The 16,135-nt window shown below is 37.5% G+C and overlaps 1 protein-coding gene across 3 annotated transcripts in view; it reads right to left on the bottom strand.

Annotated features, from left to right (window-relative positions):
• The window catches only part of LOC114031431 (solute carrier family 22 member 3-like), a 192,438-nt gene that overhangs the window by 80,936 nt on the left and 95,367 nt on the right, over positions 1-16,135 (bottom strand). For all 3 annotated transcript variants that reach the window (XM_027846504.1, XM_027846502.1, XM_027846503.1), the window contains exons 6-8: positions 9,708-9,805; positions 9,363-9,577; positions 3,693-3,801 (exon numbers count right to left, since the gene is read on the bottom strand). In XM_027846504.1, coding sequence (XP_027702305.1) covers positions 3,693-3,801; positions 9,363-9,577; positions 9,708-9,805 — 422 coding nt within the window. The remainder of the gene's footprint in view (positions 1-3,692; positions 3,802-9,362; positions 9,578-9,707; positions 9,806-16,135) is intronic.

Raw genomic sequence — 16,135 nt, 5'->3', positions numbered from 1 at the left:
CCTAAAGGTTATAAATACAGGGTGGAACATTTAATTTAAATAAGACTTACATAGTCAGAGTTTCAGTTCAGTATGATAGTATTTCATAAAGAGAGAAACTGAAAAGGCTGAATCTAAACAAGTAATAAATCAACTCAGTCATAATGATGTAGTAACACCTCATTTAACATTAGAACCCATCTAGGATGCCCAGGAAGTGGGAAGCCCCATTATCACCACCAGGGAACATTCTGTTCCTCTACTTGTGCCCTGGTCCCCTTCTTCAGCCCCACTACCCAAAACCTGAATGGGCTGCTTACACAGCTTAGATGAGAGCAGTCACCAACTCCATTCCTCCTGATGATAGGAAGGACCACCAGGCATTACTACCATCTGCCCTGGCACTGCCTCCTAAGGTTGTCCTACAGGCCCTACCTCTACATCTTTCAGAGCCTCTTGTAGTAGACAGAAGATACAAAGCTCTGTTTTTTTCAAAAGAAATGAACCTGTGATTTCATTGGTATATGTATGGAATTCCTGGTGAAGAACTCGCCTTACCAATGCAGAGCTGCAACTGTCTTACAACTTCTGATCTTAGAGGACTGGTTGAGAGCATTAAGATATTAAGTGACTTGCCCATGGTCACATAGCCAATATATGTCAGAAATGGGACTTGAAATCTTCCTAATCCTAAAACCTGCTCTCCATTGACTGTGCAACATTGTCTTTTGTCCTCTGATGATGATGATGATGGTGACAATGGTGGTGGTGATGATGACAAAAATTTTTATTTATAATGGATATTTTAGTTTACTAAGTACTTTATATTCTTTATCTCATTTGAGACTCACAAAATCCCTTAGATACTATAGAAATTATAAGCCACATTTTACAGATGAGGAAACTGAGGCTCAGACAACCAAAATGACTTTCTCATGATGATAGAAAGGGAGAGAATAAGCATTTATATGGTGTCTACTAAGTGCCAGGCACTATACAAAATGCTTTTTACAAATAATACTTCATTTAATCCTCATAAGAACCTCGTGAGGTGCTATTATTATTCCTATTTTACAGTTGAGGAAACCAAGAAAAACAGAGGTTATGTGACTTGCTCAGGGTCACATGGCTAGTAAGTGTCTGAAGTGGGATTCAAACTCAGGTCTTCCTAATTCCAGGTCCAGCACTTTATCCATTGTGCATCATAGAATTATAGAATTAGATCTGGATCTCAGGGATCATCTTGTCTAACAACCTCATTGTATAGCTAAGGAAATTGAAGAAGCCTTGGAAAGACTTGCACAAGATCACAGAAGCTATCCTCTGACTCCAGAGAGAACATTCTTTCTCCCGTACCACAACTAGTGTTAGAAGTTGGAAACTCAGCTCTCCTGTGACTCTTTCAAGAAGGAGGAAGGTGGCTTAATGGATAGAGCAGTGGGCTTGGAGTCAGGAAGACCTGAGTTCCGACCCTACCTTGGGCACTTACTTGGGTGTGGGATATTAATCAAGCCACTTGATCTCTCTTAACCTTTCAGTTTCTTCATCTATCAAGTGGGGACAATAACAGCACCTACTGAACAGACATGTTATAAGGATCAAATGAAACAACACATGCAAAGTACTTTGCAAACTTAAAGACGCTGTATAAATGTCAGCTATCATTATGGATTATTTCTACTATACCATGGCTGTTTCTCTAAGGCGATGGAGCTATATGGAGGGATTTACACTTACACTACATGTCCCCAAACTTCAAACTTCAGTGCTTTTTATATACTATGTCTTCTTCCTTTGGAAGTCATTAAAAAAAAAATAGACATCTGTCTCTTTCAGTCGTTAGGGCCGAGCCATAGCTATTGTCTCCATACTAGAAGGAGAAATGTAAGGAGTAGAAACGTAATGCTATGGAGTGTACAGTCTCTCCCATATTGACAGTGCCTGTAACTACATAAAAGTAAAATAATGTAAAATTCAAATAAGGGTAAATTGCCTTTGAGTGAGGACCTGAGGGGTTTTTCTATGAGTAACGAGTATGGACTATGTGATAACTATTTTGGTTGCTTAGAGAAATTTTTAACTCATTAAGGATCTTAGATAAGTGACTTCTGAAGTAGTGAGATGTGACTGTAATAACCATATACATCTGTATAGTCCTTTTGTACTTTCTAAAATGCTTGCACTTATATTACTAAAGCCAGTCTTTGATTAGGCTATTTTAAATGAATGTGTAGTCTTACTTGCCAAAAGAATACGTCAAGCTTCCCTCTTGTTTTCTGGGATGAAATTCTTAGTGAAGAATTAACTAAATCCAGATTCAACACAAATCAAACACACAAACACACACACATATGTGCTTCTTTCACTATTTTTATGATTGGGTTAGGTAAAGACTCAAATATCAATGATATTATTCTTGAGAGCATTACACATACTCTCCCTTGGTTGGGGTGCAATGATGTTTTCCAATCTTTCCATGTAGGAGAAAGTCTTAAATGGGTCACGGATGTAATGCAACCACAGCTTGGCTTTGCATTAGGAAAAATAAAACTGACCAACACTGGAAGGAAACTTGGAAAAATGCATGTACTCTGAATTGATACTCCTCTTGGCAAATTAATTTTAGATGAAGTAAATGCAACTGTTTAAAACTTAAAATATTGTACTAACATTAGGAGATATTTTGAATTTCTGAAAGTATATAATGACTTTTAAGCATTCCAAACTTGGCTGATAATATATTTCAGTGCCATAATGGAGCTGGCTTGCTTTCATTTAGGTTATTTCTGCCTCATAATAACTTTAAACTTTAATCACCACCACCTTCTTTGCTCCTCATCCTCTATCCCTCCACGATTATTTTGCTCTGTAAGGAGCTAATCCCCACCCCCACCCCAGCTAATATTTTTTATTGCTTTGATGAAAGAACAATTTTTGTTGCATCATGAATTCCTACTTGTAAGTGAATTCAAAACTTTATGCAGTAAAAGTGTTTTGATTGATGGTGATGCCAACATCTTCTACAAGGCAGACTCCACTTTAACAGTGAGTGTGCACTGAGTGTCATTTGGCATGTAGGATATGTATCTGAATAGCCACAGTTCAGACCCATTTCCTCCCACTCAAAGCTGTTGATATCCATTACTGGGAAACTAATGTATCAAGTAAGAAAAAATGTAAAAAGTTCCATCCCTCCCATCTATAACTATCCTCCTATAAAATACACAGCACAAAAGCCATCTGTTTCTCATCACTTGCAACAAATAGAAATTGAGGTAACAAATGGTATTCTTAAGTCTCATCAGACAGGAACCTAGCTTAGGTATTTAATTCAATTAACATCTGATGACAAAATGAGTACAAATTGAGGTGAATAAATATTTGCAATGATGAACAGACTATTCTCTAACTATGCCAGAGAACTTTAGCTGAATGGGACTCCTTGATAACTAAGTTATGTGCCAGAACCTTTAGGCAGAAAACGTTTCCATCGTTTTCAAAACGATGTCTTCCATCAAAGACATAGTGTATGAAACAAATGAAACAGAGGCTGTGGGCCACATGAGCTTTGTCACAGGCAAATTCTAGGTTAGGTACTTTGAGAGTATTGCCCTGAAGCTAGGCATGAGCCAACAGATTACTGAGCTAAAGAGCCTCTTTCAAAAGGTTGAAGTCCAACCTGAAGGAAACTGGGAATTACACATTGTAATTACCTTAAGGTCGTTGGATACAATTCTGAATTCACCAAATAAACAATTTCAAAGGCCATGGTAATTCCCAGTCTTCCTATAGTAGCCACTGTGGTTCTCAACCATGGTATTCCTGGAAATACAGAGAGAAATGTTAGGGATTTAATGTAATTACCAGTTAACCATAAAATGCATTTGTTTGGTCCCTTGCACAACCCCTAGTTTGTGTGTGTGTGTGTGTTTTTGTAATGCATTGGGTTTTTTTTTAAGTGCACACCAAATTTATACAGATTTATACAAAAATTATTTACAGAAGTTCCATGGTGCTCCTGTATCAGAAGCAAAGACCCTTTTATCAAAAAGGATTACAACTAGGGCTGTGCTAAATTCAAAAGGATTGGATCCCTTTGAGAGAGTCCAGAGTCCATTTGTTCAGACTGGGTCAGGGGTTTAAGGGACTTGAAGGGTCAGTGCTAAATCCTGTACATCCCAGGGGGGCCAAGAAGAGGAAAACAAAATGATGGACCCCAGAATATGAATGGGCTAATAGAGAAATGACTATAAAGAATTAGAATGCCCCACTGGTTACCCAAGTCAACTTGCCCATTTTCTCCCTTTCTGTTGGCTTTTGGACACCAGTAAAGCAATTCCCTAGTTTTTGAAGTGCATATAATATATCAAACAGTAGCCAAAATGCCCTGTAAATGTGTGTATAATGTATATTATGTATATGTATATATGCATACATACATGCATGCATATATGTGTCTGTGTGTATATATATGGATTTAATGGGATAAATGCCCCCCTCCCACCATAGGTGACATGGCAGAACAGAGCTGTGATAAAACAGCAGAGTAAAGAATGCAAAGTTCTGCCTTAGATGTCTTAAATCTTTTCCAGTTCCTAAAGGTATTCATGTTGTCCTTCACATAGGATTTTCAAAATAATATGCTGGCTGTTGCCATTCCTTACTTTACGTTGTGCTATCCTTTTACTTTCTTCTGCTCTGCTTTCCCCTCGATTTCATTTTTTAAGAAACCACCTCGCAGGATCAGTCTCACAAAACTGGAGCTTAAAATAGCCTTAGAATCTATTTGGTGCAACCCCCTCATTTTACAAATGAGGAAACTGGGAAGCCCAGAGAGGTTAAGTGACTTTCCCAAGGTCATACAGCTAGGAAGTGGCAGAGCTGGGATTTGGTCTCATGACTGTGAGTTCAGCACTCTTTCCACTGTGCCAATACCTTCACTCAGCAGGCCAGGTAGATTCCTACCATGAAGTCAAGTCAAATGAGCCGAATAATATTCACATTCTCTCTCTCTCTCTCTCTCTCTCTCTCTCTCTCTCTCTTTCTCTCTCTTTCTCTCCCCCCTCCCCCCATACACATATACACACAATGAAGCAACTTCTCAGGCCACCAGAGAAATATCCCTATCCTTTTTTTGGGGGGGGGTACTCTGTATTTTGAATAAGTAACAAAAAACTGCCCCAAATGTTCCAGAAAATTAAAAAACAAAAACAACCAGCTAATTCATTGAATTCCAGGCAGGGAAAATGTGTGGGCAGTTGGTTCAGATGTTTTTTGATCAGGTCTGTCTCTTTATGACTCCATTTGGGGTTTTCTTGGCAAAGATACCATTTCCTTCTTCAGTTAATTTTACGGATGAAGAAACTGAGGCAAACTGGGTTAAATGACTTGCCCAGGGTCACAAAGTTAGTAAGTATCAGGGCAGATTTGAACTCAGGATGATGAATCTTCCCGACTCTGGCCTGGTGCTCTATGCACTATGGCACCACCTAGAGGCCCCATGTAGGCAGTTAAATCAAGTGAAATCATGCTCCTTTTCCTCCACTCCCAAAATAAGCCATTCATTCAAGAAATGTTTATTAAGTAACTTCTATGTTCAGGGCACTGTGCTAGATGTTGTTAGGTGTGTCAGGTCAGATAAATACAACACATCACCTGCCCTCCAGAAGTATGTTTTTCCTATTTATTTATCCATCTATTTATTTTTTTTTTTTTGTGAGGCAATTGGGGTTAAGTGACTTGCCCAGGGTCACACAGCTAATAAGTGTCAAGTGTCTGAGGTCGGATTTGACTCCAAGGTTGGAACTCCATCCACTTCACCACCTAGCTGCCCCTGCCTCTAGAAGCTTGTAATTACCAAAAGGTTTCTAAACATTTTGCCTACTTCCATATGATCTTATATTTACAGAACATTCTAGAGGAGTAACTTTTTATTTATTAACAGCTACTGCCGCTCTTACTCTTTCCCATTTATTCAGCAACATAAATTTGCTAAGTGCTCTGAAAAAAAAAAGATGGCTGCTATCGGTAGTCGGTGTGGTATAGTGGAAAGCCAATTGGAATTGGCCTCAGAAGCTTTGGGTTCGAGTCTCAGCTTCCCCACTTACTAGCTCTATGACCCTGGTCAAGGTTTTCTGAGCCACAGCCACAAAATGGCTCAGATGGATACTGTGTATTATCAATTACATACCATACACTTATCATTATTATATAATGTACACATTCAATAATTCTATAAAATGGATAATAATACTTGCATGCAACACAGTGATTGGCAGGAAGATACTTTTTCAATTGTAAAGCCCGATTAAATATGGCTTATGAAAAAGACAAAGGATTGAGTGCACAGTAACATGTTCTGTGGCATATAGTTTTCAACAAGAAATAAAAATGACAGAACACAAAATACATTTGTTTTGAAATGAAATTTTCAATTTCTTCATTCACTGGGACATTAACTTTTGAGATCTGAAAAAGTTTTAGGCATTCAGGGAAGTGCATTTCACTAGCAAAGAAATGGGCTTTCTCACTACCAAAGAAATGGGCATTCTTTCTGACATAATTTTGTATTTTCTTTGTATAGATTGTAAATTTACATACTTTTATCCATTTTGTGTCCTTCAAATGAAACAAAAGCTTCTTAAGTCAGGGACCATTTTGTTTTTGTATGATCAATGATTTTAGAGTGCCTTGCACATTGGAGGAGATTAACAAATGCTCACTGAATGAATGAATGAATGAATGAATGAATATTAGGAGAGAATCTATCTCAGTGAATTCAAGTTCATTCTGTTAGTAAATATTCAGCAAATGAGGGGAGAAAGTCTTGAAAGTCAATAAACAAAGTAACAATCTAGTTAGGAGGAACAATGAGAAAAGCCTATTACTTTAATTCAAGATAATGGTTTTGAGTATTAGCATATACTTTCAGTGTAAACTCACTGAATATTTATCTATATCTGTTCCCCCCAGATAAACTCTTGCATTAACAGTGAAAGCAGAGAGGAACACGAGAACAGAATTGACGCTTGCTAGACTGCCATCTGTTCCAGCACTGAATAGTTGTAAACATGTGTGTTATTCATGCTCTACTGTTGCATTAAAGCCAGATAGGAGGACGAGGAAGCTAGTGCAACCCATTCCTTCAATGAGCAGGTGGTGCCCAGAGCCAGGTGCAGGATAATGAAGGGTGGATATTGTTGCCAAAGCTCCCTGCACGGTGCCCAGATTTCACAATCTCTGCTGGCTTAATGCCATCCAGGAGTGGACACTAGCTGCTGAAGGGGAAATTACTTTACTACCCAGGTTTGATACTTAGATTCTTTCTGTGCATGTTTTAGATGTATGAACTTGCATGTGAGCATGTACAAATATGCATGAACAACCCGCACCAAGTCAGTAAACACTGGTTAGTATGCTCTCCATAGATTCTCCCTATGTTAGCATGAGGAATACAAAAATAAAAAATGAGATAGTCCTAGCTCTCAAGGATTTAGAGAGATTTTTCTCCCTTCCACGAAGAATTTATTTGGAGATTTCTTTTCCTTATATCACACCTTATTTTTTACTTTCATAACTGGCTTCACATTTTGCAGAGAATTACATAATTATGGAATTGTAGAATCTTAGAGAGATGAAAAAGACCTTAAGACATGGAATGTTAAAATTGGATGGGACCTTCAAAGCCCTCAGAGTAAAAATAGGAAACTTTGAGCATCCATGGAAGTCACCACAGCAGTCCAGAAGAATTTAGTGCTTGGGTTGAAAATGATTGCTGTGTCCACATTAAGCTACTTCAAAAAAAGGTAGAGAAGTGTGATGTCCAGATGGAAATGAAAATTTGTCCAGGCACCTTGATTATTAGAAAATAATTGATCAATATGTAAAGCATGATATAAATACTAGCTATATTATTATTGTTGTTGTTAAAATGAATGCAGGATTGAAAATGACCTCAGCTTTATAATTCATCTGAAACTGTCATCTGCAATTGGATCTGAAAGAAAGCTGGGTAGAGTGTACATCACAGAAGTGCACAGCATTAGCCAAAGCAGTTTCCTCCTTGGGAATCTCTCAACACTGATACAGGTGTGGATTTTCTCCCCCTTGCCCCCTCCCCCCAGGATTAAATAAGCGAACAAACAAACAACTAGGATAATCTTACTAAAGTTAATAAAAATGTCTAAAATGTACATTTTATTTTGCTTCTGATATTTTTCTGAAAGTGAAAGGTGATTTTCCCAGGTAGAAATAAATTAGTGTAATATAAAAATAAGTGCTGGTTTTAGAGTTACCTTAAGTAAATTGGGATTGAGATGACAAAATAATACAAATAAGCAGAATTCTTTACTTTTCAAATTTCAATCAGGACTCAAGAATAAGGGCTAATGTAAAACCAGTTAATTTGGGGAGAGAATACAGGCAGAAAAATTTTTTGTGCGGGCGTAGAACCTTTTTTTGACCACAAATGTTTGGTTTACTGGAGTGAAAGTTAGCTAATGAATGTTCCTCTGAGGATACTTTTGGAACTGACTCTGTCAAGAGGCTACTCAATACTTAAAGCACTGTTACATTATCCTATCCAATGCCATCCCATCCCTTCTCCTGATTCCATCTATCCTCCTGATGTTTGCCCTGCCTGCCACTGTGCTTCTCACTTCTGGAGCCCTCCATGGAGCTGTTTTGGCCTGATTGGTGATTACGTCATGTGGCCTGCTATATCTAGTTGATCCTACTCATGTTTCACATTCCACCATTGCACCCTGGCCACCTGGTTGTCCATCATCTGCTCTTCTGTTGCATTTTAACTCCATGAACCAAAAGCAGAACTGAACCTACTTTGTAATTTCACTGGATTCACACCTTTCCTACAATAAGGAAATGATTAATCTTTTTTTTTTTCTCCTAGAGCAGAGATTTCTTTTGGCTTAAGATACCTTTTCTTCCAGCTCCTGTTAGGCTAGTGTTTCAATGTTAGTGCCTGTAAGAATTTCAAAGCAAGCTCTGCTAAGCATAATTATAGTAGGATTCAGTTGCAAATACTATAATAACTATTTCTTTTATCGATAAGCATATACTTAGCAGACTTTAAGCCAGTGAAGCCAAGTGAAATCATTGATCACATAGCCCAGCAGAAAGAATATTATATTTGAAATTAGAGTACCTGGGTTCAAATCCATGTTTGACTACTTACTACACTGGCTCTCTCTGGCTCCTCTCATCTGTAAAATGATGGGGTTGGATTATACAATCACTAAAATCCCTTCCAGGTCTAAATTTATGATCCTATAATCCAAAGGGGCTATTACATTATCAATATTTGCTTTTTCTGTCATAGGCTCCTAAGAATTCTGCTCACTGATAAATTCTGGAAAAGTAGTTACCTTCTGGTAAGAATGCCGTAACAAGACATGCAATTCCAGCTACTATATTGCTCACTGCAAAGGGAAGGCGTCGTCCCACACGCTCAATTGTTAGTAAAATCAGGAGAGCTCCCGGCAATTCCACAACTCCTGAGATAAAAAAATCTATATAGAGGTTTCCACCTATAATTCCCAGGCGCATGACAAGTCCTTGGTAAACCACTGCACTTGTGAACCTGGAATAACATCAAGAAAAACCAGAGAGAGACAAGTAAGTGACGAACTTCAATCAGAGGTGAAGGCAAGGGGTCTTTGTAAAATTAACACACTTAAGGCTTTTTAAAATTCAATGCAATTGGAACTTACCAAGCAAACATTAGAATAAGTGTGCATTTCCTCATTTGGGGAGTCCTCACCAGATCTAAAAAGGATGGATTACTAACCTCCTCATCTGTAACAGTGATCTAAAGGGAAAAAGTAGATTTCGAAAGTAGTACACAGCAATAAACGCCTCGATTTTAGAAGCTAGAGACTTGTCATTAACCAAATTCAAGGCAGCTGAGTCATTGACTCTATGAGACTTATCTAGGGTCTTTAGCCAACTATCACATATTATTTTATAGACTGGGAATAAAGTTATTAACTTCATACTTAGTCTTCTATCCATGACACACGGACCAAACAAAAGGGTTATTGCTCTGTTGAGAATGAAATCCTGGAGCTACTATCCATAGTAACTGTGAGTGAACAGAGAAAGAAATGTGGCAGATTTACCATTTGCAGTTAACTGAATATGTTACACTCTTGAAATTAGAAAGATGAATGTAGAAATAACTAAAGTATGTAGGTCCCAACACTGCATTTTCTTTTGGAAAAAAAAAATAGTTAAGTTAAACCAAAGACAGGAATTAAGAGCAACTGATTGAATCAAAGGTAAAGATCTGGAAGGCACCTAAAATAGCATCTAATTCAACTCTCTCATTTTAATGAGTAAAAGGTGGTGCACAAAAAGCGAAAAGACTTGCCTCCATTTCCTCACCACCCCCTCACACACTCACTTTTTCCTTCTTCTTCTTCTTCCTCCTTGTTTTTTGCATCACTATGATCTATCTACCCTTGGGGTTGGAAGGTAGCCTTACACAAAAAGACTGCCCCCACTCATGGGAATCCATGAATCCACTCATGTTTCAATCCCATAACATTCTGAATTCTGATCCTACCACCTGACTGGAGCTCCTTCCCAGGTTAAAAATATTTCCTAACTGCTAGATCCAACGGTCTTTTCTCTCTCCTCATTCTATGTGACTTCTCTGTAGCTTTTGATACTGTCTACTCTCTTCTCTCTCATATTCTCTCTCTACCATTTGTCTCCATGTCACGACTGTCTTTTCGTTCTCCTCTTAGTTTTATAATAATTTTTTTTTGAAAAATTTCCCTTTTGGGGCAGGTAGGTGGTGCAGTGGAAAGAGCAACGGCCCTGGAGTCAGGGGGTCCTCAGTTCGAGTCTGGCCTCAGACACATAACACTTACTAGCTGTCTGACCCTGGGCAAGTCACTTAACCTCATTGCCTAGCCAAAGAAAAAAAGAAAAAAAAAGAAATAAAAAAGAAAAATTTCCCTTTTACTATGAAACTGACAAGCATCAGCAAATATGAATATTTCCACACACAAAGAAGAGGAAAAGAGGAAAATATGAAATAACAAATCTCTACTGCACGTAACTTGTTTATTTATATTTCAAATTTAACATGATTAAATGAGTTGTCTGTGTCCTATTCTCAACTTTCTTTTGCTCACTTTTGTTTGTTTTTTAAATGATTCATCAACACATTTTTTTTGTTTTCTTTCTCTTAGATTACTCTCCTTTGATCACTCCTTCTCTTCTTTCTGTTCACCAAGCATGGGCATTCTCCAAGGTAAGGTCCTGCTTCCTTCCTCTCTCTCTCTCTCTCTCTCTCTCTCTCTCTCTCTCTCTCTCCATTTCTCCATCATAAATATCATCAACCCCCAATGGTACAAATATCACCTCTATGATTTTGGATTTCCAAATTTATAAATCCAGCACTAATCTCTCCATTCTACATTACCAATGTCTGCTGACATTTGTCTCCATCTTGATACACAATTGGCACCTGACCCTTAACATATTCAAAACCCAATTCACATTCCTCCAAACCCACTCTCCTCTAAACTCTCCCATTTCTCTTGATAGTATCACTATCCTCCCAGCACCCATATTTATTATCTTGACAATATTGCTTAAACAATTTTTTAGATATTCATAATAATGAATAAAGAGTATGAAGAATGTTGGAAACATTTTATGAAAGATAAAGGAAATCAGTCAGCTCATTGCCAGATGTGCTTTAAATCACTGACATAAAATATTGGTTCATAATAATAATAAACCGTACATTTATCATTATATATATTTTTACAGACAATCTCTGAAACTTTTATAAAAAACTGATTTACCATTTATGATTATGGTCAATTGTTGCTTTAAAACATGTCAAAAAATGTTAGGGAAAATATAGAATAACTTAGGATTTGAGGAATTCATGAAAATTCCTGTTTCTCATTTCAGAATCCTGATCTGTCAGAAATTTGGAGACACTAAAGGGGATGAACTATTTCCCTTTCATTCAAAACCCATTAGATGGTGAGCCTGTGATCCCTGCTCCTGGAGGAGGCTGAGGTTGTTGGACCACTTGAGCTTAGCAGATCGGAGCTACAGTAGAGCTAAAACCAACCAATATGGTATCCACACTAAGTTCAGCACTCAGTATGGGGAGACAAAAGGCTGCCGAAAGAGGGACAGACCTGTCCAGGTTGGAAACAGAACTGGTCAAAACCTCTATACCAATCAATAGTGAAATTGGTCAGTGAGTAGCTACGCATCTATCTTGTGTGAGATAGCCAGGCCCAATCTCCACCTCCACTCCACAAAGCAAAACAGTTATTGCACACTTCCAGATATAGACCTCTTAGGGTTAAATTATTCACATTGTCTACAATAAGTTATCTTGACATAATAATTAAGCAACTTCCTACTTCATACTGATATCTCAGTTTCCACCTGGCTGCACATATTTTGCTCTTCTTTGTGTTTTCCATTATGCCCCCACGCCAGGTACCTCCTTTCCACCTCCTTTCCAGTTTCTTGTTTGTTTGTTGTCCTTTCCCTTCAGATTATAAACTCTTTGAGGACAGGGACTATCTCTCCTTTTTGTATTTGTATCCCCAGCATTTAGCACAATGCCTAGCCCATACTGGGTAACTAATAAATAAATGCTTATTGGTTATTTATTGACTATTGACTGAATTGGATCTGGATTTTACTTGGTCAGATCTATGAATAATTGAATTATTTTATGAATAGATCATAGGATAATAGATTTATCATTGGAAGGGATATCAAAAGAGGTTATCTAATTCAATATCTTTATTTTAAAAATGAGGAAATTGAAGGCCAGAGAGGTTAAGTGACTTTCCAAATTTGCCCAAAGTCACAAGTAGTAAGTGACCAAGGTGGGATTTAAACTCAGGTCTTCTGACTCCAAATTCAGTGCTTTCCTACTGTATGTACTACACTGACCCAATGAATTTTGACTACAACTGCTAGGTACCAGACATTGCTTTAAAAAAAAGTGCCATGGGGAGGGGCTGGGGGAGAAGAAAGAAAGAAAGAGAGAGAGAGAGAGAGAGAGAGAGAGAGAGAGAGAGAGAGTCCTAGAATCATACCTATAAAGATCATCCAGTCCAACCTTCTCAATTTACAGATAAGAAAATAGAGGCCCAGAGAGATTAAGTGATATTCCAAATTTGCACAGGTAGTAAGTAGCAGAACTCGTATTCACACATTAGTCCTGTGGATCCTAATCCAATGTTCTTTTCACTCAATCATGAGATATACCATTTAATGGAGAGAACTGCAAAAGTTTTGGCACAATTGTGTTGACACGTGTTTCTGTTGGCCTCGGTGAACAATGAAAAACATCCAAACTCTTAGATCAGACCTACCCTGGCCAAGTAAAGTGGAGACAGCATGTGGAAAATTCAAGTCAGAACATTTTCCATAAATATCTGAATATTTAGGGTCACAAAGATAAGTATGGGGAAGCATTTTTGGATTGATGTGGATAATTGCTTAAATACTCTAATTGGTTTTGTTGGTATAGATAATATTTTTAGTGTTGGTCAACATCAACAGACATTTATTGAATTCTAACTATTTGCAAAGTATTGAGCTAAACTTTAGTCATACAGAGATATGTAAGACAGTCTTCATCCTCAAGGGATGAGGAGCTATATATATAAACATAATATTTGGATATAATGTATCATTATATAACCATAATCTATATTATATATATATAATAAATATACTTTAAATAAATAAGAGTCCACAAGACAGAGATGACTTTGGTTGATCCAGGGCAAGTTACTATTCTGTTATATTTAAAGAACAAATCCAGCTGGTCTTTGATTTAGAAAACATACCTATTCTCCTGAAAGTGATGCTATTCTCCTAAAAGGTTGACTCTTCATTTTTTAAATATCCACAGATCTTAGAGACTAAGTATAAATTAACTAAGTTTGGATGAACTCATGAAAGGTATGTTTTGAAAGGCTTAGGGCAATCTCATGTGGTTGCTGTGTTGTTGCTGTTTTTAAATAAGTTATGTCTTGCTGCCATATACAGTCTATGGCAGCAAGACATAAAATACAACTGCTTCCAAAGAAGTAAAAATGAACATCACATTGCAGGCAATGGAGAGGGCCAATGAACTGTTTACGGAAAGCCTGAAAACACCCTTGGTTTGTTTATTTACATACCATAAACAAATATGGCATGGTCTAAAAGTCTTAGTAAGCTTTAGGTGTGAGGAGTCTATGACATATAACTAATAAGGAATTCCAGAGAAAAATAGGAGCACAAGATGTCATCAAAGAATTATATAATAGGAAGAAAAAATGCCTAGTGGCAAGAATGATGAATGACATGGGTAGGCAGAGTTTTGCACTTTTTTGTTCAGTCATTTTCAGTCGTGTCCAACTGACTCTCCATGACCCCATTTGGGGTTTTTCTTGGCAAAAGTACTGGAGGATTTTGCTATTTCCTTCTCCAGCTCAATTTTCAGATGAGTAAAATAAGGCAAACAAGGTTAAGTAACTTGCCAGGGTCACACAGCTGAGTCTGACGCCAAATTTCAACTCAGGTCTTCCTGACTCCCGGCTAGCCATTCTAAGCCATCTAGCTGTTCTTTGCACTAGAACCCTCAAAATGTCAGGAGAACTTTAGAAGTTCTTCACCATATCGGGTAGACCCACTGGGGAAAATTTATGAGGACCTAGACAAAAATAATATTGGTTGGGAAGGCATGGATGGGTTACAATTGGCATTGTTGGAGAGAATACCTGAACCGATGAGGATATAAATCCATCGGAGTACTCTAGAATGCCTATTGCAGCAAAGATAATGAACCAATTAATAATTATTTGTTAAGTGCCTACTCTGTCCCAGGCACTGGGGATACAAGTACAAGGGAGAAAAATGTAGTTGCAAAAACCTAATTAGACTTAGCAAGGTCATTATACAGTATTTTTCTTTTAAGGAGTAGAAGTCCTATACTAGATGTAAATCTTGTTTTTATGTTTTATCATATGTAAATGGATTTCAAGACCCAATGGATCATGCCAGTTTTGTCTGGGAAAAACTAAAGAAAATAGAATGATAAAATTTTGCCTTTTTGAGGCTTGTTACTAGTTAATATGATTGATGATAGTATTGGGAAGTGAGAGGCATCATGGTATAGTGGATTGAGATCTAGCCTTGGAACCAGGAAAATCTGAGTTCCAGTCCTGTCTCCCAGCAGAATAACCCTGGGCAAGTTGTTCAACCTCTCAAGGCCTCTGGCATTTCTCTAAGAATCTAAGTTAAAAAGGAAATCCTGATGTGCATTGACAGAGGATGTTCCTCAGTACCTCCCTCTGCTAATGAAATCACAAATTCCATTAAAAAACCCCCGAAGAGTATCACCTAGGGTTGTTCACTCATTTCACTCACTCCATCTCATTGTTACCTGCTCCACTTGTCTGCTTGTCCTTTAACTCTGCCAAAACTGTTGGTTTTAGTTTTCTTCCCCGAAACAAGGTAATCTACACTACACTGGAACATTTTATTCATTGTTTCTCTGATTAATTTAACATTGTTTAAAATTTCTCTACGTGCTTTCCTGATAATTTCTTCAAAGTGATCTATTTATTTATCTGGGAGAATAAAACTAGGAATAACATTTGGCTACTAGCCCAGTATTTCACTCAAGTTTTGCTTATTGCTATAATCTTGCAATGAATTGTTTATGGAAAGCCTGAAAACACCCTTGGTTTGTTTATTTACACACCATAAACAAACACACATGTTCTAAAAGTCTTAGTAAGCTTTAGTAGCTTAAAAATGAACTGACTTTGGGGATACGATATTTTCTGACCATATGCCACGTGAGAACAGTGACTAGAAAGGAAAGAATGAACTGAGAGTTGGTACCATGAATGGCACCTTCTTGAATAAACTCAGCCAAGATATAGAATTTAATCCCACTTTCTCAATCAGGATTCTTAACCTGAATCTAATCTCTTCTTACACAAAGACCAAAGAGTTTCTACAGTTTTGTTGGTTAGATGGTGTTCTGAGCAAGAACTTTGTACAAACATGGTTTCATTATTTCCATAAAAATTGAAGTCAGTATTTTAAACACTTTCTTGCCAGTCAAACTTACTCTTATAATGTA

Source organism: Vombatus ursinus, unplaced genomic scaffold (assembly GCF_900497805.2).
Source record: "Vombatus ursinus unplaced genomic scaffold, bare-nosed wombat genome assembly UNPS02015175.1, whole genome shotgun sequence".
NCBI classification, from domain to species: Eukaryota; Metazoa; Chordata; class Mammalia; order Diprotodontia; family Vombatidae; genus Vombatus; species Vombatus ursinus.
This window is presented reverse-complemented; position numbering and strand designations above follow the sequence as displayed.